We start from the raw sequence: 27,145 nt of genomic DNA, 5'->3' as shown, positions 1-27,145 counted from the left end.
AGTACCTTTGTCTTGTAAATTTCAATTTAGTAAATTTTATTTTTATAGTTACGCTATATCCTGTATATGGCGAGTAGGCAGAGAGAATGTTGTTTTAAAACACTCAGATTTTACCTCACTTTCCGTCAAAATTTCGAGGCGTGTGTTGAGTGGAACTCAGAACTATCGCGATTACAGTCTCACCCTTGTGCCACCGGGCCACAAGGGCCTCAAAAAAAATAATGAAAAAACATATTAGTAAAAAAAATTGAGAGAAAATTTAAAAGTATGCACCTATCTACTTTCTTATATAGTGACTTATAAAAGAAAATTATTTTTTTTTGTTCTTTAATCCATATTATATTACACAATAGAAATAAATATAATTTTGTCAATTTCAATGGTAAAGTAGTCAGTCACAACAGGGTTCCAGTCGATACTCGGTCTTACATGCTATGACTGACCTCACGCATCTTAAGAGTCTCGTAAAGTGATTGTGAAGGAAATAAAAATAGACACACGCTGTGCTGCGGTGGTAGCTAATGAAAACGTAATGTATGTCGTTAAATATATTTATTTTTCTTTTTTTACCTTTATTTTTTTCTATCTATTTTTCTTCAGCTTCTAGCCATATCCCGCATGCAACAGGATACACCCTGATCCCCAATTTCTGTCGAATTCTGGAGGCATTACGTGATGAGTGGGAATCGAACTCACAACCTGTCGTTTCAGTCAAATATTTGTGCCCCTGCGCCACGACTGGTCTTATTTAACTAATTATTATGATAATTATATGCTTACTTTACTATTAAAAAAATCCCGTTGAAAATCTAAATAGGTAGGTATTAGCTTAACGCCTTGTTAAGGTAAAATTTATTATTTTTGCAGAATTGAATGAGAAAGGCAGAGGAACAATAAAGCGTTAATAATGTAAACTGTTTAGTATCTAGCAAATATTTATGTACTTAAACGCGTTTCACAAAGTTTCCGCAAGGAACATTAGCGCAATCCAACCTGGACATCTAATTAGGAAGCTGAGTGCGGCGACGATTCCATTACGAATGTATGAAGCAGGCCAAGACGTGGCTTGCAAACACACGACCCACCGTACAATGCTCCTTCCATCCGAACCGGTGACCACCCCCGAGCGACCCCCGCACCTTAGTCATACTCACTGTGCCACACGTTGCATATAGGAACCCCAGGATGTCAACGTAAATCGGACAAAGTAAGCCCTAGCACTTGCACAGCAAAAAGTGAAAACGTGTGGGACTGCAGACGAACTCGTTTCTCCATACATGGCCCTCCTCGACAAGTCGCTTCCCAACGCACCACCACATAATATTGTTAGCCGCCGCCGATAGCTTTTTATGCCCGATGCATTATTCGATACTCATTTAAAATTCTAAAATGAGCTTATAAAGAGAAGTCGCCATTTCCGAGCGGTCCCCTGCTGTCGATGGTCGTCCAGATCGGCACATTGAAACGTTAAGACGAGTTTATTTGTGTTTTATTAGTCGAAATATATTACGCAAAATCGCTTTGGGAGGTAGCGTCGGCGATAGCGCCCACGCGAAAACCGCGGGGGCGACCGCTAGAGGCTTCACGCATTCAAAGGTGCGCGCGCGACGATACACACGCGCCTATATACATAAACTTTTTTTTAACTAAAAAAAAAAGAAACGAAATCGCGGGACCGGTTTATAGTCTGTGCAGTGTTCCATAGATTAGATAGGCCTAAAGGACTCGTAGGTCCGGCTAGTGTTGTAGTAACACGAATTTGGTGATCGATGATTATGAATGGAGTTCGATGTGACGTCATGCCTAGTGTTGTGACTGTGCGAGCCTTGGAGCGTTCGTTTATTGACAATGCGTGATCATTAGACCGGAAAGGTGAGTGCTGTGACTTATTTGTTGGGGCAACACTAGCCCACTATCATTTGTCAGACGGCTAACAAGCTGTAGTTAGTTGCTATTAACTATAATGGCCCACTGAATTAGTCTTAACACATAGACAACCATTAATTAAAAACATCTCATTGTTTTTAGTTAAACTTCACTGTAATTAATCGATGGGTTTTGTAAATACATATGGGGTGTAAAAATGTTTGAATAAAACTTACATATTTTATATAGATATATATCACTCTAAAATATTCTGTTAAGTAATAAAGTACAGATGGCATCGTGGGCGGCTAACTAGTTAGACCTACGAGATTTCTTCATAACATATTATAATGAGACATGTAGAAATATTATAATGAACTTCAAATATACGATAATTTTCAATTGAGATATAATAAAATACACAAAAATGGTATATTTGAAGAAATTCTACAGAGTAAGTATGTGTCAATATCTATCAATAATAATCAAAGAAATATTTAATAATAAGATAAGATAGACATATGGAAAGTGCTTTAAAATCCAATTTTCCATAAATTGTTCCAAGTATCTGACAGCAACAACCTGTCGTTCCACAGGTCGTTACTGGGTACTTGTTAGCGGTACAAATATCTACATATTACTTCAATTCTGCTTCCATGTGGATGATATGTATGATACACACATGCAAACAAAATATTTGAATGAAAGCGTGGGTGAGCAGACCGAGTGTCGCGACATTTCGAAATTAGCTTTGTAAATCCACTCTAAATTATTTTTCACCTTTATTACTTAGTAAATAAGGTTTAATTTTGTCAAACATACTTAATATTAACTAATTTTCAAATTATTCAACCATATTGTAGCTTAAATAGGTTCGCATTCGCGATTGTACATTAAAAAGGTTCTATGAAGAATCCATGAAGGTTATTTATATGAAAGTAAAAAGTTGCTATTTATATAGTCTTAACTAGCGACCCCCTTGCGGCTTCGCCCGCTTTTACTACTGGATTATTCATATAATGTATGTTTGCAAAGCACCTAAGATAATGTGAAAATTAATTAAACTCTGATGCGACCCGCATTTTCGTAGTTTCAATAAGGATTTTCCAATTGTTTTACTCGGCAAGGATTTTTTAGTAGGTACCGTAATTTTAAATCTGTGCTACTAATCTTTTCAAGTACTTATTAAAATATATTTAAATGACTATTTTTAGATAGTTAAATGACTATTTTTAAACGGAAGAAATTATAAACAAAAGCCACCTACTAATAACTACTACAAAAAATATGAAATCAAATATATCGCGCTGAAATAATACATTCAACTCCAATTATCCAATACGTGCAAACGCATCTAAATCTTCGTTGCTATAAAGGCAGACGGGTTTTTTTTTTCGAGCTTGTGGTTAATGCTGAAGAGGGTATTCTGTCCCTGACGAAAAGCAAGCACTACGTGGCTGCCTGTCAGGAAAATTAAATAGAATGCATTGGCCGGGAATCGAACCCGGGCCGCCCGTGTGGCAGGCGAGCATTCTACCACTGAACCACCGATGACTGCTCATGACGCGCTTGTATAAGCAAAACGTCACGGGGTTTCGCAGCAAGGATGTTTTGATATTGTAACAACTTCTAAAGTACTTATTAAAATGAAAAAACAGTCTTCTTCTTCGTGTCAATGATTGGAGAATTCATATCATATTTTGCCAGTATTTAGCCACGTCGACTGCGGCGTCTGTTGCCTCCATCAGATCGTCATGTGAGCAGGTGAATGGACATTTGAAAAAACAGTAAAAGACAGTTTTGATCTACATTAAATGGCCAACGTAACTAATATACTTATTTATATGCGTATGAGAGTAAGGGATAAGTGAAACTTGAGTCGGCACAGCTGATGAGTCAACGGCGGGATGTGTCAACAATTAAATGCGTTTTTTTCTAAAACTATTCGCAATTTCGAAATATTGTAAACAGCAAATTTTATCTTCGTTTAACGTAGAAAATTAATAAAGTATTTTAAAGGATAAGGATTAATACCATTATGGAAAAATATCCCTCACAATAAAAAATATATTGAAATTACTATTTTTAGACAGAAATATGATCACTACACGTTATCCTTAAAAGATAAAAATATGCGGACTTTTTTGTAGATCTTATTATGAGGAACAATACTCCAGTACATTATTTTCATATAGTACTTACCATTAAAGCAGCGCATGCGCGAAAGTGTCTCAACGGGTAGGACTTTATACACATTTATCGTATTTATGTTAATTTACATTAGAATTTACAAATAATAAACTAATATATAAACCTTCCCTGAGAAATACTCGACCTAATGGTGAAAACCGCATAAAAATCCGTTGGGTGGTTTAGAAGAAGAAGAGTTAGAAAGTTCAGACAGACACGAAAAGCGACTTTGTTTTATAAGATATAGGATAGGATTACGTATTATCAAAGTTAACCTTGTGTCATAAATGACTTATAAGGTTCCATTTCAGGGAGACAGGTCATTATTTGTTCGACTGTAAACTATTTAGGGAGGATTCACACTATAGCGCCCGTCACGGTTCGTTCTTTAACACATATGTATTCTTATATGCGTAGTTAGGCCGGAACTTGTTCGGAACGATGGTATTTATGTTCTCATTGGTTATCATATAAGAATATCTTTAACAGGCTGATATTACAGTGAGAACAAACCGTGACTAGCACTATAGTGTGAATTCTCCCTTACTCTTTATGTATTCTGTAGATACCTTGTTTCATCTACTGTTATATTATAAAAATTATTTGTTGCATCATTTTAAAGATGTCAATCACATTTTCCACTCTGTTCGCCAAGACCTGGTCAGATCCTTTAGAATTTAAATCGATTTTTTTTGGATATTTATTTGAATCGATTATACATTAGGTAATCGATATCTCTACTCTATCGATACTCTCACATGTATACTATATATCTTTAATATTGTATAATAATATTTACTTGTTATTGGCAGGTGTGTGGTTTACCATAAGGCAAGGCCAAAGCTATGCTGGTCTTATCACTTCGTTTACATAAGAAATTACAATCTTCCTATACATTGTTCTTACATTTACATGTAAATTTAAAAGAAAGTATAATATGTTTGCCGAAATCGCATAAATATTCAATAAACAAGTGCACCATGTTGTTCTTTGAAAATTTAACCTGTAATAGCATCAATTATGCACACGTAAATACTTTAGTTTGGTCGGGTTCGTTCAGTTTCTGCATACATGTTTAATAATTTCCCTTTCAGATTTTTCCGAAATGTCATGTCCAATTATGGAAATTGGTATTTATTCACATAATGATTTAGTTAATTGTAATGATTCACATACATGTATAAATCAAGGTCATCGCGGCACAGTTCTGAGTGTAAACGCGACGGTTGTGAGTTCGATTACTATTCGGGGGAATTAATTATTTTATTTTCCTCGTTCGACGTAAGAAGACAAAATGTGGAGTTGAGTACCGCCAGTCAACGCCAGAAAGTAGGGGGTCGGAGATTGTTTTTCCCTCATTCATGTTTTCTCTACCATGCCAGGATACAGCAGGGTAAAGCTACAAAAATCACACTTATGTGTGTAATATATGCTGTTCTACATGTATTTTAAATTATTAAATACCTGCTCAAATACTTTCTTTGCCTTAGTTTAATAGAATAAAGATAAAAGGCGTTTAATGATCTATACACTTTTAATGTACATAGGTACCTATACCCGAAAGTGTTAATATTTTTCGTATATTTGAAATATCTGACTAAATAATCTAAACATGCATTTAAATTTTACTTATTGAAATGTTAATACTATGAACTATAATTTTCATTGAACTTTAATATTTATTAGGTTTTCTCATTGTAATTTCTGAATGTTTCTGCGTGTCAATTAGACAAGCGCAGAGTGCCACTGCCACACCCACCATAAAGTTTTAGTAAGTAGGCGGAAAGTGAACAACGAAATGAGGTATTGCAAGATGCAATAGATACTTCATCATAATTAAAATATACATACAGAAAAGAAGTGATTTTGTGATTATTAATATCACAAAATTCAAGAGTTTGTTTGCTTGAACACGCTAATCTCAGGAACTACGGGTTCGAATTGAACAATGTTTTTTGTATTGGATAATCCACTTATGAATGTATAGCGTTAATCGTTTCAATGTAATCCATTATGGATTTTAATTACGATTTATTTTTGATTTTATTTATTTTTACTATGTACGTAGGTTATACATATTGAATGGTGAAAAACATATTAGATATAAGAATTCGCCAAAATAATTTCATGGAGCGGAAAATAGTTTCACAGTTTGCAGAATGTGTAAGAAGTTCGTTATCTCCGCGTCTTTTGTTTTCGTTAAAGTTTGGAAAAGGTCCAGAGAGTCGGGACACATTTTCTAGTTGGGTGACGTGAAGTGACAAGGTAAAGAGATTGGGTGCCATTTCATTTATATATTATATTATTTTTAGAATTTTGCTTCTTACTGTCTTATCTTGCTAATGTTATACATGTGAAAGCTTGAAAGAATGCGAAAACAACAGAATAGAATTAAATTAAATTTTACAGTAATATAGCTTATAAATAAGAATATGTTGTGAATATTTTATATAAATTAAGAAAAAATTTGGTAAAATAATAAAAGATAAAAGAATTCGGGCGAAGCCGCGTTTGGATCCTTATTTTTATACATAAAAGTATATACGAGTAGGTACATTAGGGTACATTAGGGTACCAAGTATATTGCCTGCTTTTTGATGGCCTGATAAAACAGGCGTTATTATAATTCTTTTAAAGTAGTCTAAAAGCACTTAAAGAAAGTATGAATAAGCTTTTTTTATATTCTGTTTCCAAAATTTACAAAATTTCAACAATATTAACGATTGAAGATTATAAAAATAACAAAAACACATAAAAATAGAAAATACCATAAAAAACAATACAAAGTTTAATATTCATATTTAGTAATCTATATATATAAAAGGACTTGTCCTCACTGACTGAAGTAAGACGCACGCACAGCCGTAACCGCTCACGGTAGAAACGTGAAATTTGGACAGATGTTTACTTTTGTAATTTGCACATCCACTAAGAAGGGATTTTGAAAAATTTTAACCCTAAAGGGGCGAAATAGGGGTTGAAAGTTAGTATGGAAAAAAAATTAAATCGGCACCGATTGTTATAAAATTTGAAATTCAGACTCTTAAAAGTATTTAATTGAACACGTGTTTCATGGTTTTCTAGAATTCTTTCCATAAGGGTGCAAATAAGGGGTTGAAAGTTTGTATAGAACTTTTTTTAAATCGGCACCAATTTTTATAAAATTTAAAATTTAGACTCTTAAAAATATTTAATTGAACATGTGTTTCATGGTTTTCTAGAATTCACTCCCTAAGTGTGCAAATAAGGGGTTGAAAGTTTTTTTTGGAAAATCTTTAAAACACCACCGATTTTTGTAAAATTTGAAATTTAGACTCTTAAAAATATTTCATTGAACACATGTTTCATGGTTTATTAGAATTCACCCCTAAATACGTAAGCGAAGCTGCGCGCGTCTGCTAGTCTAGTTATATTTCAAAGTGACTCCGAGCTAATCTATATATATAAAAGGACTTGTCCTCACTGACTGAGGTAAGTCGCACGCACAGACTTAACCGCTGATGGTAGAAACGTTAAATTTGGACAAAAGCTTACTTTCGTAATCTGGACATCCACTAAGAAGGGATTTTGAAAAATTTTAACCCTAAAGGGGTGAAATAGGGGTTCAAGGTTTGTATGGAAAACAATTTAAATCGGCACCGATATTTATAAAATTTGAAATTTAGATTTTTAAAAGTATTTAATTGAACACGTATTTCATTGTTTTCTAGAATTCTCCCCCTAAGGGTGCAAATAAGGGGTTGAAAGTTTGTATAGATTTTTTTTTAAATCGGCACCAATTTTTATAAAATTTGAAATTCAGACTCATAAAAGTATTTAATTGAATAAATGTTTCATGGTTTTCTAGAATTCATCCCTTAAGGGTGCAAATAAGGGGTTGAAAGTTTATATGGAAAAATCTTTAAAACGCCACCGATTATTATAAAAAAAATAATTTAGACTCTTAAAAATATTTAATTGAACATGTGTTTCATGGTTTTCTAGAATTCACCCCCTAAGGGTGCAAATAAGGGGTTGAAAGTTCGTATAGAATTTTTTTTAAATCGGCACCGATTGTTATAAAATTTGAAATTCAGACTCTTAAAAGTATTTAATTGAACACGTGTTTCATGGTTTTCTAGAATTCTTTCCATAAGGGTGCAAATAAGGGGTTGAAAGTTTGTATAGAACTTTTTTTAAATCGGCACCAATTTTTATAAAATTTAAAATTTAGACTCTTAAAAATATTTAATTGAACATGTGTTTCATGGTTTTCTAGAATTCACTCCCTAAGTGTGCAAATAAGGGGTTGAAAGTTTTTTTTGGAAAATCTTTAAAACACCACCGATTTTTGTAAAATTTGAAATTTAGACTCTTAAAAATATTTCATTGAACACATGTTTCATGGTTTATTAGAATTCACCCCTAAATACGTAAGCGAAGCTGCGCGCGTCTGCTAGTCTAGTTATATTTCAAAGTGACTCCGAGCTAATCTATATATATAAAAGGACTTGTCCTCACTGACTGAGGTAAGTCGCACGCACAGACTTAACCGCTGATGGTAGAAACGTTAAATTTGGACAAAAGCTTACTTTCGTAATCTGGACATCCACTAAGAAGGGATTTTGAAAAATTTTAACCCTAAAGGGGTGAAATAGGGGTTCAAAGTTTGTATGGAAAACAATTTAAATCGGCACCGATATTTATAAAATTTGAAATTTAGATTTTTAAAAGTATTTAATTGAACACGTATTTCATTGTTTTCTAGAATTCTCCCCCTAAGGGTGCAAATAAGGGGTTGAAAGTTTGTATAGATTTTTTTTTAAATCGGCACCAATTTTTATAAAATTTGAAATTCAGACTCATAAAAGTATTTAATTGAATAAATGTTTCATGGTTTTCTAGAATTCATCCCTTAAGGGTGCAAATAAGGGGTTGAAAGTTTATATGGAAAAATCTTTAAAACGCCACCGATTATTATAAAAAAAATAATTTAGACTCTTAAAAATATTTAATTGAACATGTGTTTCATGGTTTTCTAGAATTCACCCCCTAAGGGTGCAAATAAGGGGTTGAAAGTTCGTATAGAATTTTTTTTAAATCGGCACCAATTTTTATAAAATTTGAAATTCAGACTCATTAAAGTATTTAATTGAATACATGTTTCATGGTTTTCTAGAATTCTTCCCTTAAGGGTGCAAATAAGGGGTTGAAAGTTTATATGGAAAAATCTTTAAAACGCCACCGATTATTATAAAAAATTTAATTTAGACTCTTAAAAATATTTAATTGAACATGTGTTTCATGGTTTTCTAGAATTCACTCCCTAAGTGTGCAAATAAGGGGTTGAAAGTTTTTTTTGGAAAATCTTTAAAACACCACCGATTTTTGTAAAATTTGAAATTTAGACTCTTAAAAATATTTCATTGAACACATGTTTCATGGTTTATTAGAATTCACCCCTAAATACGTAAGCGAAGCTGCGCGCGTCTGCTAGTCTAGTTATATTTCAAAGTGACTCCGAGCTAATCTATATATATAAAAGGACTTGTCCTCACTGACTGAGGTAAGACGCACGCACAGACTTAACCGCTGATGGTAGAAACGTTAAATTTGGACAAAAGCTTACTTTCGTAATCTGGACATCCACTAAGAAGGGATTTTGAAAAATTTTAACCCTAAAGGGGTGAAATAGGGGTTCAAGGTTTGTATGGAAAACAATTTAAATCGGCACCGATATTTATAAAATTTGAAATTTAGATTTTTAAAAGTATTTAATTGAACACGTATTTCATTGTTTTCTAGAATTCTCCCCCTAAGGGTGCAAATAAGGGGTTGAAAGTTTGTATAGATTTTTTTTTAAATCGGCACCAATTTTTATAAAATTTGAAATTCAGACTCATAAAAGTATTTAATTGAATAAATGTTTCATGGTTTTCTAGAATTCATCCCTTAAGGGTGCAAATAAGGGGTTGAAAGTTTATATGGAAAAATCTTTAAAACGCCACCGATTATTATAAAAAAAATAATTTAGACTCTTAAAAATATTTAATTGAACATGTGTTTCATGGTTTTCTAGAATTCACCCCCTAAGGGTGCAAATAAGGGGTTGAAAGTTCGTATAGAATTTTTTTTAAATCGGCACCAATTTTTATAAAATTTGAAATTCAGACTCATTAAAGTATTTAATTGAATACATGTTTCATGGTTTTCTAGAATTCTTCCCTTAAGGGTGCAAATAAGGGGTTGAAAGTTTGTATAGAACTTTTTTTAAATCGGCACCAATTTTTATAAAATTTAAAATTTAGACTCTTAAAAATATTTAATTGAACATGTGTTTCATGGTTTTCTAGAATTCACTCCCTAAGTGTGCAAATAAGGGGTTGAAAGTTTTTTTTGGAAAATCTTTAAAACACCACCGATTTTTGTAAAATTTGAAATTTAGACTCTTAAAAATATTTCATTGAACACATGTTTCATGGTTTATTAGAATTCACCCCTAAATACGTAAGCGAAGCTGCGCGCGTCTGCTAGTCTAGTTATATTTCAAAGTGACTCCGAGCTAATCTATATATATAAAAGGACTTGTCCTCACTGACTGAGGTAAGTCGCACGCACAGACTTAACCGCTGATGGTAGAAACGTTAAATTTGGACAAAAGCTTACTTTCGTAATCTGGACATCCACTAAGAAGGGATTTTGAAAAATTTTAACCCTAAAGGGGTGAAATAGGGGTTCAAAGTTTGTATGGAAAACAATTTAAATCGGCACCGATATTTATAAAATTTGAAATTTAGATTTTTAAAAGTATTTAATTGAACACGTATTTCATTGTTTTCTAGAATTCTCCCCCTAAGGGTGCAAATAAGGGGTTGAAAGTTTGTATAGATTTTTTTTTAAATCGGCACCAATTTTTATAAAATTTGAAATTCAGACTCATAAAAGTATTTAATTGAATAAATGTTTCATGGTTTTCTAGAATTCATCCCTTAAGGGTGCAAATAAGGGGTTGAAAGTTTATATGGAAAAATCTTTAAAACGCCACCGATTATTATAAAAAAAATAATTTAGACTCTTAAAAATATTTAATTGAACATGTGTTTCATGGTTTTCTAGAATTCACCCCCTAAGGGTGCAAATAAGGGGTTGAAAGTTCGTATAGAATTTTTTTTAAATCGGCACCAATTTTTATAAAATTTGAAATTCAGACTCATTAAAGTATTTAATTGAATACATGTTTCATGGTTTTCTAGAATTCTTCCCTTAAGGGTGCAAATAAGGGGTTGAAAGTTTATATGGAAAAATCTTTAAAACGCCACCGATTATTATAAAAAATTTAATTTAGACTCTTAAAAATATTTAATTGAACATATATTTCATGGTTTTCTGGAAATCCGGTTCCGGTGCTCAACTAGTAAACGTCATAGTGCTAACGTTCCTATAAAATATTCTAAAATCAGTGGAATTAATCGCAGTTTTCTTACGATTGTCACATCCAACTAATAAACAAAGTGCAACTAACCGTTCGTAATATTGAAAAATATTTGATTTGTGAGATTAAAGAAGATTGAGAAAGGATAAAATCGACAAATTTTAAGGTTAGAAGTTATTACTTGTCACTTTATACATGTTACCGACATTGATCTTGGCATAGATAATATATCTGACAGCGATCTGTGACATCAGCTGATAGTGATATTTTCCAATTTCTACTAAATTAATTTAAATTATATTAAAAATGGAGGGACAATTCCAACTTTTATTTGAAAAAATGAAAATCGAAATACAGAATCAAAAAGAAGAACAAACCAATACATTAATGGAAAAAATAGATGAAAAATTAAAACCTCTTATAGAAAATAATAAAGTATTGAAAGATAAAATAGAGAAGTTGGAAAAAAAGGTAGAATATCTGGAAAGGGAAAAGAAAATTAATAATATAATTATACATGGACTAAAGGAGGACGAGATGTCTACACATGAACTGATTGATAATGTGAGAAAACATTTTTCGAACGCATTGAACTTTAATTTGGAAGATTGGGAAATAAATAACATTTATCGTATCGGAAAAGCAAATAAAGTAGGTAAACCGAGGCCAATAGTTCTGGCATTAGTAAGTGGATGGAGAAAAAGAGAGATAATGGCAAATAAGAAGAAACTTAAGGAAATATACTTAACCGAAGATTATTCAAAAGAAATTTTAGAAAAGAGGAAAGCACTAATACCCAAGTTAATAGAAGAAAGGAAGGAAGGCAATCTTGCCTATTTAAAACATGACAAGCTCATGGTTAAGAAGAATGCTAAGTATACCGATAAAAGGAAGAGAGAAACATCCAACTCGCCGCAAGAAAGAAAACAACAGACAGTTACTCCATCATCGATGAATAGAAAAAATGCATTTGATATTATGAGAATGCGAAGCAATTCCTTTTCGTCGAGCTTTACGAGTAGTACAACTGCAACTAAACAATAGCAATTAAGCACCGACGATCGGAACAGTCTACTAAGTAAAAAACAAATTAAGATTAATAAACCTCTTCCCCCAAGACGATTGGTCCTCGTGGGGGAAAAAGACCGCGACCCTCTAAAACCAAGCAAACCAACATCAGATGTATATATAGCTACTTTTAATGCGAGATCACTACGAACCACAGAGAAGCGACTTGAATTGGAATTAGCCATAGCAGATTTAAAATGGGATGTAATAGGAATAAGCGAAATGAGAAGGTATGGCGAAGGAATAAGCGACTACGGTAAATACATTTTATACTATAAAGGTGAAACACAAGGACAGTATGGGGTGGGATTTTTGATTAAAAAGAATTTAGTACACAGAGTAGAGGAAATACAAGGATTATCAGAAAGAATAACGATACTGAACATAACACTTCCTCTAAATAAGGAAGAAAAGTGGTCAATCATCCAAGCATACTCTCCAACAGAATCTGATAAGAGATCTCGCCAAAATCGAAAAATTTTACGAAGATCTAAGAATGTCAATGCAAAATTGCTATAAAAACATAATAGTGATGGGCGACTTTAACGCACAAATTGGTATATCTAACAATAGTGGAGAAAAACACACAGTAGGAAAATATGGACAGGGAAAAAGAAGTAAAAATGGAGACAGACTAGTCACCTTCGCTTTAGAACACAAACTTAAGATCTTGAACAGTTTTTATAAGAAAAAGAAAACAAAGAGATCGACATGGATTTCCCCCAATGGGCTACATAAAAATGAAATCGATCTCATAATGTCTAATAACGCCAAAGCTATTAAAGATGTGTCAGTAATACATAACCTAAATTTCAATTCGGACCATAAAATGGTTCGCGCTAAAATAACAGGAATGCCAATAAAAAACAAAAGACCATCTCCTAAAGATAATTCGGCCCTTTTATGTACCGGCAATCCCACTCAACTTATGAATAACTTACATGCACTTACTGAACAGGATGCAAAGAAACAACTACCAATACAAGAACAATATATAAAATTAATTAACCGATTAAAAACAGAAACAAAGAAGATAAATACAGATAGTAAACGAGTACTCTCTAACGCAACACACGTATTATTACAAGAAAGGAAAGAATTACTACAAAAGAAAGAAAAGGGAAGACACCGTGCCAAAATCGCAGAACTTAGTAAAAAGATAAACGTAAGTATTAGGAAAGATAAAAAGACTAAAAGACAAAATACACTTAGCAAATACATTGAAAGAACTGGTGGTATTAAAAAAGCAATAAAAGAATTAAAAAGTAAGAAAGATTGGATGTTAAAGGTAAAAAATAAAAATAACATCTACACAAATAAAAGAGCAGAAATAGTAAAAGTAGCTACAGAATATTATAAAGATCTCTATCAAAGTAAGAATAAAAAAGAAGTAACAAAAAATATAATTACTACAAATTTAGAGCCCATCCCTAAACTATTAGAACAAGAAACTATTAGAGCAATTGTAACACAAAAGAACGACAAGACTCCAGGTTCGGATCAAATTACAAATGAACTATTAAAATCTATAATACCAACTATAGCTCCTATTTTAACCAATTTATTTAACAAAATAATAGAGACTGAAAATATCCCCAAAGATTGGACTAAATCAACAATAATACTGTTACATAAGAAAGGCGACAAAGAGGAAATACAGAACTATAGACCTATAAGTTTGATGTCAAATGTGTATAAAATATTCTCAAAAATACTACTCTCCCGGATCATAATTACCCTCGACGAAAACCAACCCAAAGAACAGGCGGGTTTTCGTAATAAGTTTTCAACAATAGACCACATACATGTTCTGAGACAAGTTCTACAGAGATACAATGAATACAACAAAACATATTACCTGGGATTCGTTGATTATAACAAAGCCTTCGACTGCCTGGAACACGAATACATTTGGGAAGCTCTGCATGTACAAGGAATACAGGGAAAGTACATACGAATACTTCAGAACATATACAACAACTGTACTGCCCAAGTCAAGCTCGAAACTATGGGAGAAGAGTTCTGTATAGAAAGAGGAGTCCGACAAGGAGATCCCATATCACCCAAGTTGTTCTCAGCGGCTCTAGAAATCATATTTAGGAATCTAAAATGGGATGATGAAGGACTTAATATCAATGGTGAAAAATTAAATCACCTACGCTTCGCAGATGACCTAATTTTATTTTCAGAATGTCCAAAAAATCTAGAAAAAATGTTACAACAACTGTCAGATGAAAGCAAGAAAGCGGGGCTCACAATGAACACAACAAAAACCAAAATATTAACTAACAGTTCGCAGACATACACTATCACAGTTAATAATGAGAAAATAGATTTTGTTGATGAGTACATATATTTGGGGCAGCTTATAGCCGCGAAAGATACTATGCAAAAGGAAATTGACAGAAGAATAGCTAACACCTGGAAAAGGTATTGGTCACTAAGTGAAGTTATGAAAAATAAAGATATAGCAATGAAAGAGAAGAGAAAAGTATATAATATGTGCATTCTACCATGTTTAACATACGGTTGCCAAACTTGGGCAATATCAGAAAAAATAATGAAAAAAATAAACGTATGCCAAAATGGTATAGAGCGAAGTGTAATTGGCGTGAAGAGGAAAGATAAAGTAAGGCTGAAAGAAATAAAAAGTACAACAAAATTTAGAGACGCAGAAAAAACATGCAAGACTTTAAAATGGAAATGGACAGGGCATATGTTGAGAGAAACAACTGAGAAATGGACTAAAACAATAACAGAGTGGTACCCTAGAATTGGGAAAAGAAATAAAGGGCGTCAAATGAAACGTTGGGAGGATGATATTAAAAAAGTAGCTGGTACAGAATGGATGAGGATAGCGAGAGATAGAGAGAAATGGAAGGGTTTAGAGGAGGCCTATGTCGGAAGACAAGCTGTGGACGAAAGCCGATCGTCTTCGCATAGAAATAATTAAGAAAAATCAAATATATAGATAATAATAGGAAATAGGATAGTACAATCGGTAAATAATTAAGAACAAACCATATTGTAAAATGTTTACAGCAATAAAGGCTTATTTTATTTATTTTATTTTATACTAGCGACCCTCTTGCGGCTTCGCCCGCTTTAACTACTGGATTATTCATATAATGTATGTTTGCAGAGCACTTACGATAATGTGAAAATTAATTAAACCCTAATGCAACCCGCATTTTCGTAGTTTCAATAAGGATTTTACAATTGTTTTACACAGCAAGGATTTTTTAGTAGGTACCGTAATTTTAAATCTGTGCTACTAATCTTTTCAAGTACTTATTAAAATATATTTAAATGACTTATTTTAGATAGTTAAATTAACTTAACTATTTTTAAACGGAAGAAATTATAAACAAAAACCTACCTACTAATAATTACTACAAAAAATATGAAACCAAATATATCGCGCTGAAATAATACATTCAACTCCAATTATCCAATACGTGCAAACGCATCTAAATCTTCATTGCTATAAAGGCAGGCGGGTTTTTTTTCGAGCTTGTGGTTAATGCTGAAGAGGGTATTCTGTCCCTGATAAAAAGCAAGCACTACGTGGCTGCCTGTGAGGAAAATTAAATAGAATGCATCGGCTGGGAATCGAACCCGGGCCGCCCGCGTGGAAGGCGAGCATTCTACCACTGAACCACCGAAGCGTAAGGCAGGCGGACGCTGATGGCTAGTGGCGAGCCGTTTCGCAGCAAGGATTTTTTTATATTGTAACAACTTCTAAAGTACTTATTAAAATGAAAAACAGTAAAAGACAGTTTTGACCTACGTTAAATGGCCAACGTAACTAATATACTTATTTATATGCTGAGAGTAAGGGATAAAACTTGAGTCGGCACAGATGATGAGTCAACGGCGGGATGTGTCAACAATTAAATTCGTTTTTCTCTAAAACTATTCGCAATTTCGAAATAGTGTAAACAGCAAATTTTATCTTCGTTTAACGTAGAAAATTAATAAAGTATTTTAAAGGATAAGAATTAATACTATTATGGAAAAATATCCCTCACAATAAAAAATATATTGAAATCACTATTTTTAGACAGAAATATGATCACTACACGTTATCCTTAAAAGATAAAAATATGCTGTCGCGGACTTTTTTGTAGATCTTATTAAGAGGAACAATACTCCAGTATATTTTTTTCATGTAGTATTTACCATTAAAGCAGCGCATGCGCGAAAGTGTCTCAACGGGTAGGACTTTATACACATTTATCGTATTTATGTTAATTTACATAAGAATGTACAAATAATAAACTATATATAAACCTTCCCTGAGAAACACTCGACCTAATGGTGAAAACCGCATAAAAATCCGTTGGGTGGTTTAGAAGAAGAAGAGTTAGAAAGTTCAGACAGACACGAAAAGCGACTTTGTTTTATAAGATATAGGATAGGATATTTCATGGTTTTCTAGAGTTCACCCCCTAAGGGTGCAAATAAGGGGTTGAAAGTTTGTATGGAAAAATCCTTAAATCGCCACCGATTTTTATAAAATTTGAAATTTAAACTCTTAAAAATATTTCATTGAACACATGTTTCGTGGTTTATTAGAATTCACCCCTAATTACGCAAGCGAAGTTGCGCGCGTCCGCTAGTTAGAAATAGAACTCGAGCGAGACCGCAACTAGCGAACATCTAGGTGATAATAGTTATAAAACCACCTTGTCCTATTAATGTTGTAGATATTAGTAATTTCACGTCATCTTAGAGCAGTTCGTTCTGATTGTAGAACCCCTTCTAAAGATTTTTTTAAAGTTTTACACTGTATTCCGCACACAGCAGAATAGGCAGAGGGAACGTAGTGCTAAGACACTCCGTTCCCCTATTTTCCGGCGAATTCTGGAGGCATTGCGCGTTAAGAGGCTGAACTTAACGCCGCTGTGCTTAGACACCAGAGCGAAGAAAATGAAAGTATTAAATATTTAATTTACCCAAGTGGGAATCGAACCCGAACCCGAACCGCGCTTACAGTCGCCCCTGCGCCACGACTGGCCTCATCAAACACTGTTATATAAATAAGTAGATTTACAAAGGGGTTTATTAAATTTAAACGCTAATAATATTTCAAAAGTGGCAAAGATCACCCGTTAATTAGGAACCCCATCTTTTAAGTATGCTTTGATAAAGCGCTCATTATCGTAACAAAGGATATATTACATAAGCCAGTTTAGTATTCCAACAAGTTTGCGAGTATGTATGAAGTATGGCCTATTAAAATTTTAGGGATAACCCTTGTATTAAGTGGATTTCTCGAATTATAATTATTAGAACTGATGATTTTCAAGTATATAACAGAGCTTTTATTATACTTTTCGAGTCTTTCGAGTCGAGATTTTATACCTCGTTTGCTGAAGCCATTCTGGCACAACGGCACAGCGTCTGACTGTAAATACGACGGTTGTGAGTTCAATTAACACTCAGAAAATGAATTATTTCTTTTTGCCTGCTCTGGAAAAAAGGGACGATATGTTCGGCTTACTTTGCTATATGCGTGAGACAGAGTAAAGTCTATCGCTATCAACCAGTAGCGGATGTTAAGAAATAATCGGTCTATAATTTTTGATATGCTAGCTCACAAAAAGAATAAAATTATGTTAAAATATTTAAAAAATCAAGAATAGTTTCAGATATCAATAACAAATAATTTTGTCATTCTTATATAATTCCAAAGATCAATTACGATAATTGTACATACTTTAAGCAAAACCATAGTGTTCCCAAAAAAATTGACAAAAAATAATTTATTACTCAAGGTAGTTTGTCAAGTCCACGGCGATGTCAGGTCCCCTCATCGAGTTATTTAGAGTTCCAAAACGCAAGATATCCTTGGAACAATTATTTATGTTGGAATTCGATGCGTCCTCTAGATACGGCCGTACGAGGAACGCGAGGATGTTTAACCCGCGCATATCATCACGTTACGGTTTTTGCCTCTCGTGGCATAATGTCTCTAATAATATACAGCATTTAAATTAATTACGTTTGAGCTAATTTGTACATTTTTGGACATGTTTTTTATGTAAATTTTGAGAGGTCAGTCTGTAAATGCGACGGGTTGTAGGATCGTCTCTCACTTTCACCACTCAAAACTTAGGCGTTGTGCCTCCAGAATTCATCAGAAAATGGGGAGCGGAGTGTCTTAACACTAGACTCCCTCTGCCATACCTGTAACTTGCGGGATACCACGTGAATAAGAAAAAAAAAGTAAATATCCTCATTTGCATAACACTTACTTAAAGTTACGCGTGAGCTGAAAGTAGGTTACTTAGGAATGAGTGCTCATTATCATAATAAACACACGTCTTCTGGTCGTATCTTTTACGGCTCTACGCCGCGAAGTACTATCGACGCAACACAGCCGTAAGCCACGTTGCGTTCGTTTGCATTTGCCTGTTTTTGAAATTTTGTATAATACTTTCTCAGAAACAGTAGTGATTTTTTAAAACTTTCTTTTCAGCTAGACTCTGTATCCCGCATATAGCAGGGACGCAAAGAGAGCTAGCGTTAAGACACCCCGTTCTCCAATATTCAGCGAATTTTGCCTTGTGACCAGAGCGAAGAAATTAAATTATTGTTTAATCAGCGTTTACTCATTCTAAACTATTTAAAACAAAACAATATATGGACCGTTTATTTTGAAAGTGGTGTAAGTCCATTTTCTTTTGTTTCGAGAAAATTAAAGGTTAGTATGTCGATGATGATGCAATTTCATTTACCGACCGATTTTAAGTTGTTCAAAATATGGGTTTTTTTAGAGAAATTAAACACGGACTAGTTATATATAAAAAAAATTACATTAAATTAAGCATGAATTACGTGATAGCTCATTTTTCTCAAAAATGGACTTACACCACTTTCAAAATAAACGGTCCATATATTCCTTTTCCTTTTTAGATTTTAATAAAGCCAAATATGACATTTTTTTAACATAATTTATATTATATAAAAAAAAAAACCACTAAATAAATGCACGTTTTGTACTGCAGTTGCATTGAATATTCTAAACGATCCCATCAAATGTGTCGCTAGCCCATATCGGGGTTACCGGATGGCCCATTGTTTAGCAGCATCGGTAAGGCCTGACCCGTACGCGTACATAAACGCCATTCTCTCTTGTTACTGGTTTTATTCTTCGCAGTTCAATTGGAAATTCTCATCTGTTTTTTTTATATCGACGTAATGTTCCGTTGCGTGAGTTTCTATAGTAGTGCTGTGTTTGTATTGTAGTCTTTACGCATTCTCTGTTTGTAAAGACTATTTGAATAGAAATACAAAGAAAATCTAATGAGAACTCTGATTGTTTTCAGATTTTAGTCTTATGAAACGCCGTGTGGTTAATTTATTTCAATTCATTCTCATAATAAAATCCTAGCCTAGGCCAGTTGTTGCACAGGGGCAGAAGTGTGTGACTGTAAATGTGACAGCCTGTTCGATTCCCATTTGAGTAAAACAAATGAGTATTCTGTAAAAAAAAAACTCTGGCAAATATTGCTAAAATTGTACGCGTAGATAAATGCTAATTTTGTATAACGAAATTGAAAATGGATTAAGTGAAGGATTGAATTGAGTTTTGAAATATACCATATATCCTGGTCAGGTATATTTTCCGATTCGATTTTTATTTTTACTTTTTACTTTATGAAAACAAAACAATTGTTACATTGGAGTAACGGAATATCAGAAAAAATATAACAAATATACGCTAAATATTTTTTTTCTTATAGTCCTTGCTTTAGTGGAAAATAACATTTTAAAATACAAAACAAAAGTTATAACTGATTGCTGCAAGAATGTACACTTTATATTTGAATTTTATGCAATACTGTCTCGATATTTTGTTATACCGCTATAAATGTATCATTGTGGACGAACATACTCGTATACACTGAATTTAAGTTGTGTCTTCGAAATATTAGAAGCTATTGAAGATGAGTCAAGAAATATGATTTTTTATTGGTATTTGAAAACTTTTTACCAAAAAATATATTTTAGGAATATAAACATAATATTTAAGATGGAGCTTTATGCTGTATGGGCAAAAGAAACCTAGAAGACACTGTGTGTGGGATACAGCGTGAAGCTGCGTGAAGCGTGAAGCTGTTTTCTAATTACTGTTAATTTCATACAAAATGAATGCATACGTTACAAAAATGGTTTTTTTTAATTTGTCTAACCGACTAATATCTTTATTATAAATATTTAAAAACTTATCTGCAGTGGACAAAAGATGGCTGTGATGTGATGATGATATAAATATCGATATATAGATAAAAAATCGATATAATAAATTATACCTATCGTTAAAAAATTTCATGGTCCGCTCGCGTGGGTTTCCTATGTGGAATCACCACAAAATGAGTCACCAGTTGATTCATCGTATAAATTAAAAGCAGTGTAAAACCTAGAAATACTAATACCCTGAGATCCGGCCGTTGAATCCTGCATATACGAGTTTTCTTAATTAAACCTATATTAATGAATAATACATGATTAGTAGAACAGATTACACCTGGGTTGCCTGGAAGAATCCTGCCGCAATCACCTTTAATTACATTTTTTCGTAACTCGTTTTTGGAGAAAATTGCACCAATACGTTTTTTATATGAATCGCACATCATTTGAAAGATAATCCCATAAGGAATTGGAAAATTAAGGGTTGCCAGCTCTCAGTCTGCCGCAAGTCTAGGGTTGCCTGGTTTAAACATGTCACTAAATGTTAACAATTTGCACTCATGTGTTTTTTTAATGAATTATATATCAAAATAAAGCTTATTTTTTTCTGAACACTATAAAACAGGGTTGCCTGGAAAATTCCTGCCGCAAACAGGGGTTGCCAGCGTTTGAAATATTTTATTCCGGTTCCGTTTGACTATGAGAATAGACGATGAAATGCGCGGTCTGCCTTATGTTTTAAAGTAAAATATTATATAATAGAAGGTCAATCTTAAAATCAATGTTTATTCTAATTGTTCACCTGTTAAATGATGATTTTAATCATATTAAGTACACGCAGAAAACTATTTAAAGATCATGGGGCAGAAGAAATCATCCTTATTTTTAAAGTAAAATAATGAATCTATAATATTGAGTCTTTGCAAAATCTATTTTCTAAATACTAATATTTATTTATTAATTTAAATTACCATTTTGAAACAATTAAATTATCTAGTTAAATAAATGTTTACAAATATTGATCTACTATAAACTATTAATACATATACATCATGTTCCCTTAATATAATGAAGGGTGACCATTATTGCGGATATTTTTTTTATTAATTATATTGAAAAATACATTTCAATGAACTCTCTCTCTTCGTCCTCTACTTGTTTGATTTGACAAGGCTTGCCGCAATTATTTTTTTCTCACGCAATTTTTAATAATTTGCATAGGAAAGAAATATATATAATAGAATTATAATAAACAAAACTAAGTTAGCAAAATAAATTCGAAGAAAATCCGACAGTAATGCCGACTAATAAACGCTATTTACGGTTTATGACCAAGAGTCGGCAAATATCAATTAGTTGGCTATTTTTTACTATAGATAAACATTTTGCGGCGCGATACAAAGCAAACCAAATGCAATAAAATTATTTTCGAAGATGTATTGTTTCTAAATGCAATGAAAGTGCAGATGGCCAAATGAGTTGTTTTGAGCATATTACTTAGTTACTTACCTTTCGTTTTGGAGCAAAGACGTTTTTACTTGACAAAAATGAAGATGTGTTTTTTGTGCGGCAGGAGTGAAAATGTGATAGAATTTAACAAGGAATCTCTCCAAAAGTGTAAAATTATGTTATTGTTTCGCCAAAAAATGAATTTTAAATACAGTGACATTTTTTTAAATAGTGACACAATGCACAGTTATCATTTACAGTATTACAAAAAGTTCATTGTTTTAAAACAAAAATATAAAGAAGTATTTTTTAATTATTTTCTAATGCAAAACGTAAGTATACTTTAATATTTAATATTATATCCTATATCTTATAAAACAAAGTCGCTTTTTGTGTCTGTCTGAACTTTCTAACTCTTCTTCTTCTAAACCACCCAACGGATTTGGATGCGGTTTTCTCCATTAGGTCGAGTATTTCTCAGGGAAGGTTTATATATAGTTTATTATTTGTACATTCTTATGTAAATTAACATAAATACGATAAATGTGTATAAAGTCCTACCCGCTGAGACACTTTGGCGCATGCGCTGCTTTTATGGTAAATACTACATGAAAAAAATGTACTGGAGTATTGTTCCGCTTAATAAGATCTACAAAAAAGTCCGCGATGGCATATTCGTATCTTTTAAGTATAACGTGTAGTGATCATTTTTCTGTCTAAAAATAGTAATTTCAATATATTTTTTATTGTGAGGGATATTTCTCTATAATGGTATTAATCCTTATCCTTTAAAATACTTTATTAAATTTCTACGTTAAACGAAGATAAAATTTGCTTTTTAAACTATTTCGAAATTGCGAATAGTTTTAGAGAAAAACGCATTTAATTATTGACACATCACGCCGTTCACACATCAACTGTATCGAGTCAAGTTTCACTTATCCCTTACTCTCAGCATATAAATAAGTATATTAGTTACGTTGGCCATTTAATGTAGTTCAAAACTGTCTTTTCTGTTTTTCATTTTAATAAGTACTTTAGAAGTTGTTACAATATCAAAAAATCCTTGCTGCGAAACGCGCCTCGCGACGTTATGCTTATACAAGCGAGTCCGCTGCGCCCGCCTGCCTTACACGCATCGGTGGTTCAGTGGTAGAATGCTCGCCTGCCACGCGGGCAGCCCAGGTTCAATTCCCGGCTGATGCATTCTATTTAATTTTCCTCACAGGCAGCCACGTAGTGCTTGCTTTTCATCAGGGACAGAATACCCTCTTCAGCATTAACCACAAGCTCGAAAAAAAAAACCCGCCTGCCTTTATAGCAACGAAGATTTAGATGCGTTTGCACGTATTGGATAATTCGAGTTGAATGTATTATTTAATGTCATTTAACTATCTAAACATTGTAATTTAAATATATTTTAATAAGTACTTGAAAAGATTAGTAGCACAGATTTAAAATTACGGTACCTACTAAAAAATCCTTGCTGTGTAAAACAATTGGAAAATCCTTATTGAACCTACGAAAATGCGGGTTGCATTAGGGTTTAATTAATTTTCACATTATCTTAAGTGATTTGCAAACATACATTATATGAATAATCCAGTAGTAAAAGCGGGCGAAGCCGCAATAGGGTCGCTAGTAGTTTAATAAAATGTAGACAATTGTGGCCGTGGGAGTTGCCTCAGTTTTGATTATACTAAGTTAGGGACGTTAGTGAGTGATTACGCTTTATTGTACTTATAATTATAATTATAAGAACAATTCTTTCAGACCTAAATACCTTAAAAACTATCAGCATAGACGGAGAAGTTTTTGCTAGCGACATTTTTTTATCTATATTTTTTAATAGTTTTTATTAGTTGAATAGTTTTCATTTACTTTGCAAAAACGTAAATATTCGTACCAAAAAAATGGGCGCCATAGTTCTTTCTACGGATACGGACGGTGTTGTCAAATCAAACAAGCAGAGGGCGAAGAGAGAGAGAGATTGTTTATTGTAATGTAATTTTCCACATTTTCTTAATTAATAAAAAAAATATCCGCGATAATTGTTACCTCTCATTATATTAAGGAAACATGTTGTAATTAATACCTTATAGTAGATCGATATTTGTAAACATTTACTTAATTAGATAATTTAGTTGTTTTAAAAGGGTTATTTAACTAAATACCATTATTTATAAAATAAATTTTGCGAAGACTCAATATTATGGATTATTATTTTACTTTAAAAATAAGGATGATTTCTTCTGCCCCATGATCTTTAAATAGTTTTCTGCGTGTACTTAATATGATTAAAATCATCATTTAACAGGTGAACAATTAGAATAAACATTGATTTTAAGATTGACCTTCTATTATATAATATTTTACTTTAAAACATAAGGCAGACCGCGCATTTCATCGTCTATTCTCATAGTCAAACGGAACCGGAATAAAATATTTCAAACGCTGGCAACCCCTGTTTGCGGCAGGAATTTTCCAGGCAACCCTGTTTTATAGTGTTCAGAAAAAAATAAGCTTTATTTTGATATATAATTCATTAAAAAAACACATGAGTGCAAATTATTAACATTTAGTGACATGTTTAAACCAGGCAACCCTAGACTTGCGGCAGACTGAGAGCTGGCAACCCTTAATTTTCCAATTCCTTATGGGATTATCTTTCAAATTATGTGTGATTCATATAAAAAACGTATTGGTGCAATTTTCTTCAAAAACGAGTTACGAAAAAATGTAATTAAAGGTGATTGCGGCAGGATTCTTGGCCAGGTGACCCAGGTGTAATCTGTTCTACTAATCATGTATTATTCATTAATATAGGTTTAATTAAGAAAACTCGTATATGCAGGATTCAACGGCCGGATCCCAGTCAATAAATAACAAATGATATTTTTATTTTTTATGAATAAAAAATTATGCAAAAAATATATGAACATATTTTTTTAATTTCAATTAGGAAAGTTTTAAAGGATTTATAATAAACACATTTTTCAGTAAAACAAAGAGGATTATGTTTTTATTTTTATATTTTTCTATTAATATTTATCGAACTAACGATAGTACATAAATGGATATATATAAATTTTAACCTTTTTTTGTTGGGTAAATAAATATTATCTATAATTGCATTTTTTTTTCTGACATGACATAAGCTTTGTCATTAAAATAAATGCGTTGGTGGAATTTAACGCCGCTCTATGTCCGAATGGCTTTCTTACACGATAGTTTTGACAATAAAACATGAATAATAGATCAGATCCTTTCTCCAAAGTCCAAATTAAAAAATATTATCCTAACATTGATTTAAAATCCACTCAAAACACTTAAATTGAAATAGTTAAAAATATCAAATAAAAAGAAAATTATATAAATTAAACATAATTACGCCACTATATCCGTTTAAAGTTATAAACAAAGTGAAATCCCCACTTATAAACAATTTACAGCATTCCGAATCCATTTAACTTGTACACATATCTGATAACGACTATCAATTATTATTTAGTCCCATCCCAATTCTCGGTATAAAGTTGCATAGCTAACTGGGGTATATCGCTGTATTATAGCTATCTTTTTTTTTAGGTTCACGGTGTATCCCGCATATATCAGGATAGTGGTAAGACACTCTGTTTCTATTAGGACACTTCTCTTTTCCTTAGTGATAAGACACTCTATTCCCATTAAGACACTTCTATTTATCCTTTCCGCCGATTTCTGGTAGCCTGTTGAGTGGTGCTTTCCCTGTTTGCCAAGTATTTTATATCCTCCGAGTGGGAATCGAAACTACTACCAGTCGTTTATAGTCATTATGCCAAGGGGCACGGCCAGCTTCATAGCTATCTTTGTAATTTATATAAGTTTTATAATATTAAATGTTTATAATACAACTTACTTGACAATTTTTACCATGTCTTCAGTAAAAACAAATAGAATTCAAGAAGTAGCATTATAGCATTGTATAGCTGACGCTCAGTGAGCTCCTTACCTATCACCAATCTCGTAGATAAACATTCAACCGCATCTAATATATGCGTATCAGCTGCTTAAGAAAGTAGTCCAACGGATGATATTTTAACGCCCACCGTAAATTTTAATTAAAAACCTGATATTTGACTTTGTATAGGGAGATAGTAAAATTCTTTATGCTTCTGCTCTCTTGTATTGTAAAATGTTAAAAGTGTGAAATAACTTTAAAATATACTCGTGTGGTGTGGGAACTAGTGGGTTTACTTATTTAAACGTAGTTTAGTTGGGACTTTTGCTTGAAATTATTTTACGTTTTAAAAGTTTTTTTATTACTTTTATATGAATGAACTTAAAAAGTGTTTATTTAGCTTTATTTTATAAATATTAGTATAAAATCTTTTGTTTTGTATTTTTTTTAAATACATTTTAACAGACAGACACAACATCAAGTTTTCAAAAATATTTTTTCGAGTGCATAAATAGTAAAATGATTCAAATAATATCATCAATTTACATAGGAAACATCCTATTCTACCCTATTCGAAGCTAATTTAAGGGGTTTTTGTATATCTTTAGCAAATTGTCCAAGTACTATTAATAAAAGATTTACTCAAAAAAAATATGTAATTTTTTTTTATCTTATCTTATATCACCATTCTTCCAAAGCTTCCTAGATACAAACCGTACCGCTAATAGTGTTGTGTTGTAACCAAATCAACGCAACACAGCGATGTCAACAGTGATGGATGACCGTGCACCCACTGACTAAATGTAAATTAGTTATCGCCAGGAGATCGTTTTAGATAAGAATAGAGATGTTGAAGTATAGATATAATATAAGTGAGAGTCTTAATGAGAAAACGTTAATGAAATCTAATTATTAATTATAAGATAGCATGAGTTCATTTGAGTGTCGGTAATCGTGATAGTTGTAGATTCGATTCCCGCTCGAGGTAATTTGCTAAGGTAAAGCGCAGTTAAGTTCAGCCA

General features: G+C 32.6%; 2 protein-coding genes and 1 non-coding gene across 3 annotated transcripts in view; 2 read left to right on the top strand and 1 right to left on the bottom strand.

Annotated features, from left to right (window-relative positions):
* The first annotated feature begins 1,437 nt into the window (after positions 1-1,437).
* The window catches only part of Lrt (Leucine-rich tendon-specific protein), a 94,100-nt gene continuing 68,392 nt past the window's right edge, over positions 1,438-27,145 (top strand). The window contains exon 1 of the mRNA XM_085191120.1: positions 1,438-1,872. The gene's annotated coding sequence lies outside the window, so the exon portion shown is untranslated. The remainder of the gene's footprint in view (positions 1,873-27,145) is intronic.
* On the top strand, positions 11,742-12,977 carry LOC146535185 (uncharacterized). The gene has a single exon (XM_085191904.1). It carries the CDS (start codon positions 11,774-11,776, stop codon positions 12,509-12,511), a length of 738 nt encoding a protein of 245 aa, XP_085048030.1. The 5' UTR covers positions 11,742-11,773; the 3' UTR covers positions 12,512-12,977.
* Positions 16,133-16,203, bottom strand: TRNAG-UCC (transfer RNA glycine (anticodon UCC)). Its single transcript has one exon. It is a non-coding gene; the product is annotated as a tRNA-Gly (tRNA).

Source organism: Heliconius melpomene, chromosome 10, assembly GCF_056956725.1.
Source record: "Heliconius melpomene rosina isolate 202511_hmr_F chromosome 10, ASM5695672v1, whole genome shotgun sequence".
Taxonomy (NCBI): Eukaryota; Metazoa; Arthropoda; class Insecta; order Lepidoptera; family Nymphalidae; genus Heliconius; species Heliconius melpomene.
Note: the sequence above shows the minus strand (reverse complement) of the source record. Positions and strands in the feature narration are given on the sequence as shown.

Bases quoted from the DNA above. Each gene is read 5' to 3' on its own strand.
- LOC146535185 (XM_085191904.1), top strand. From the start codon at position 11,774: ATGGAGGGACAATTCCAACTTTTATTTGAAAAAATGAAAATCGAAATA.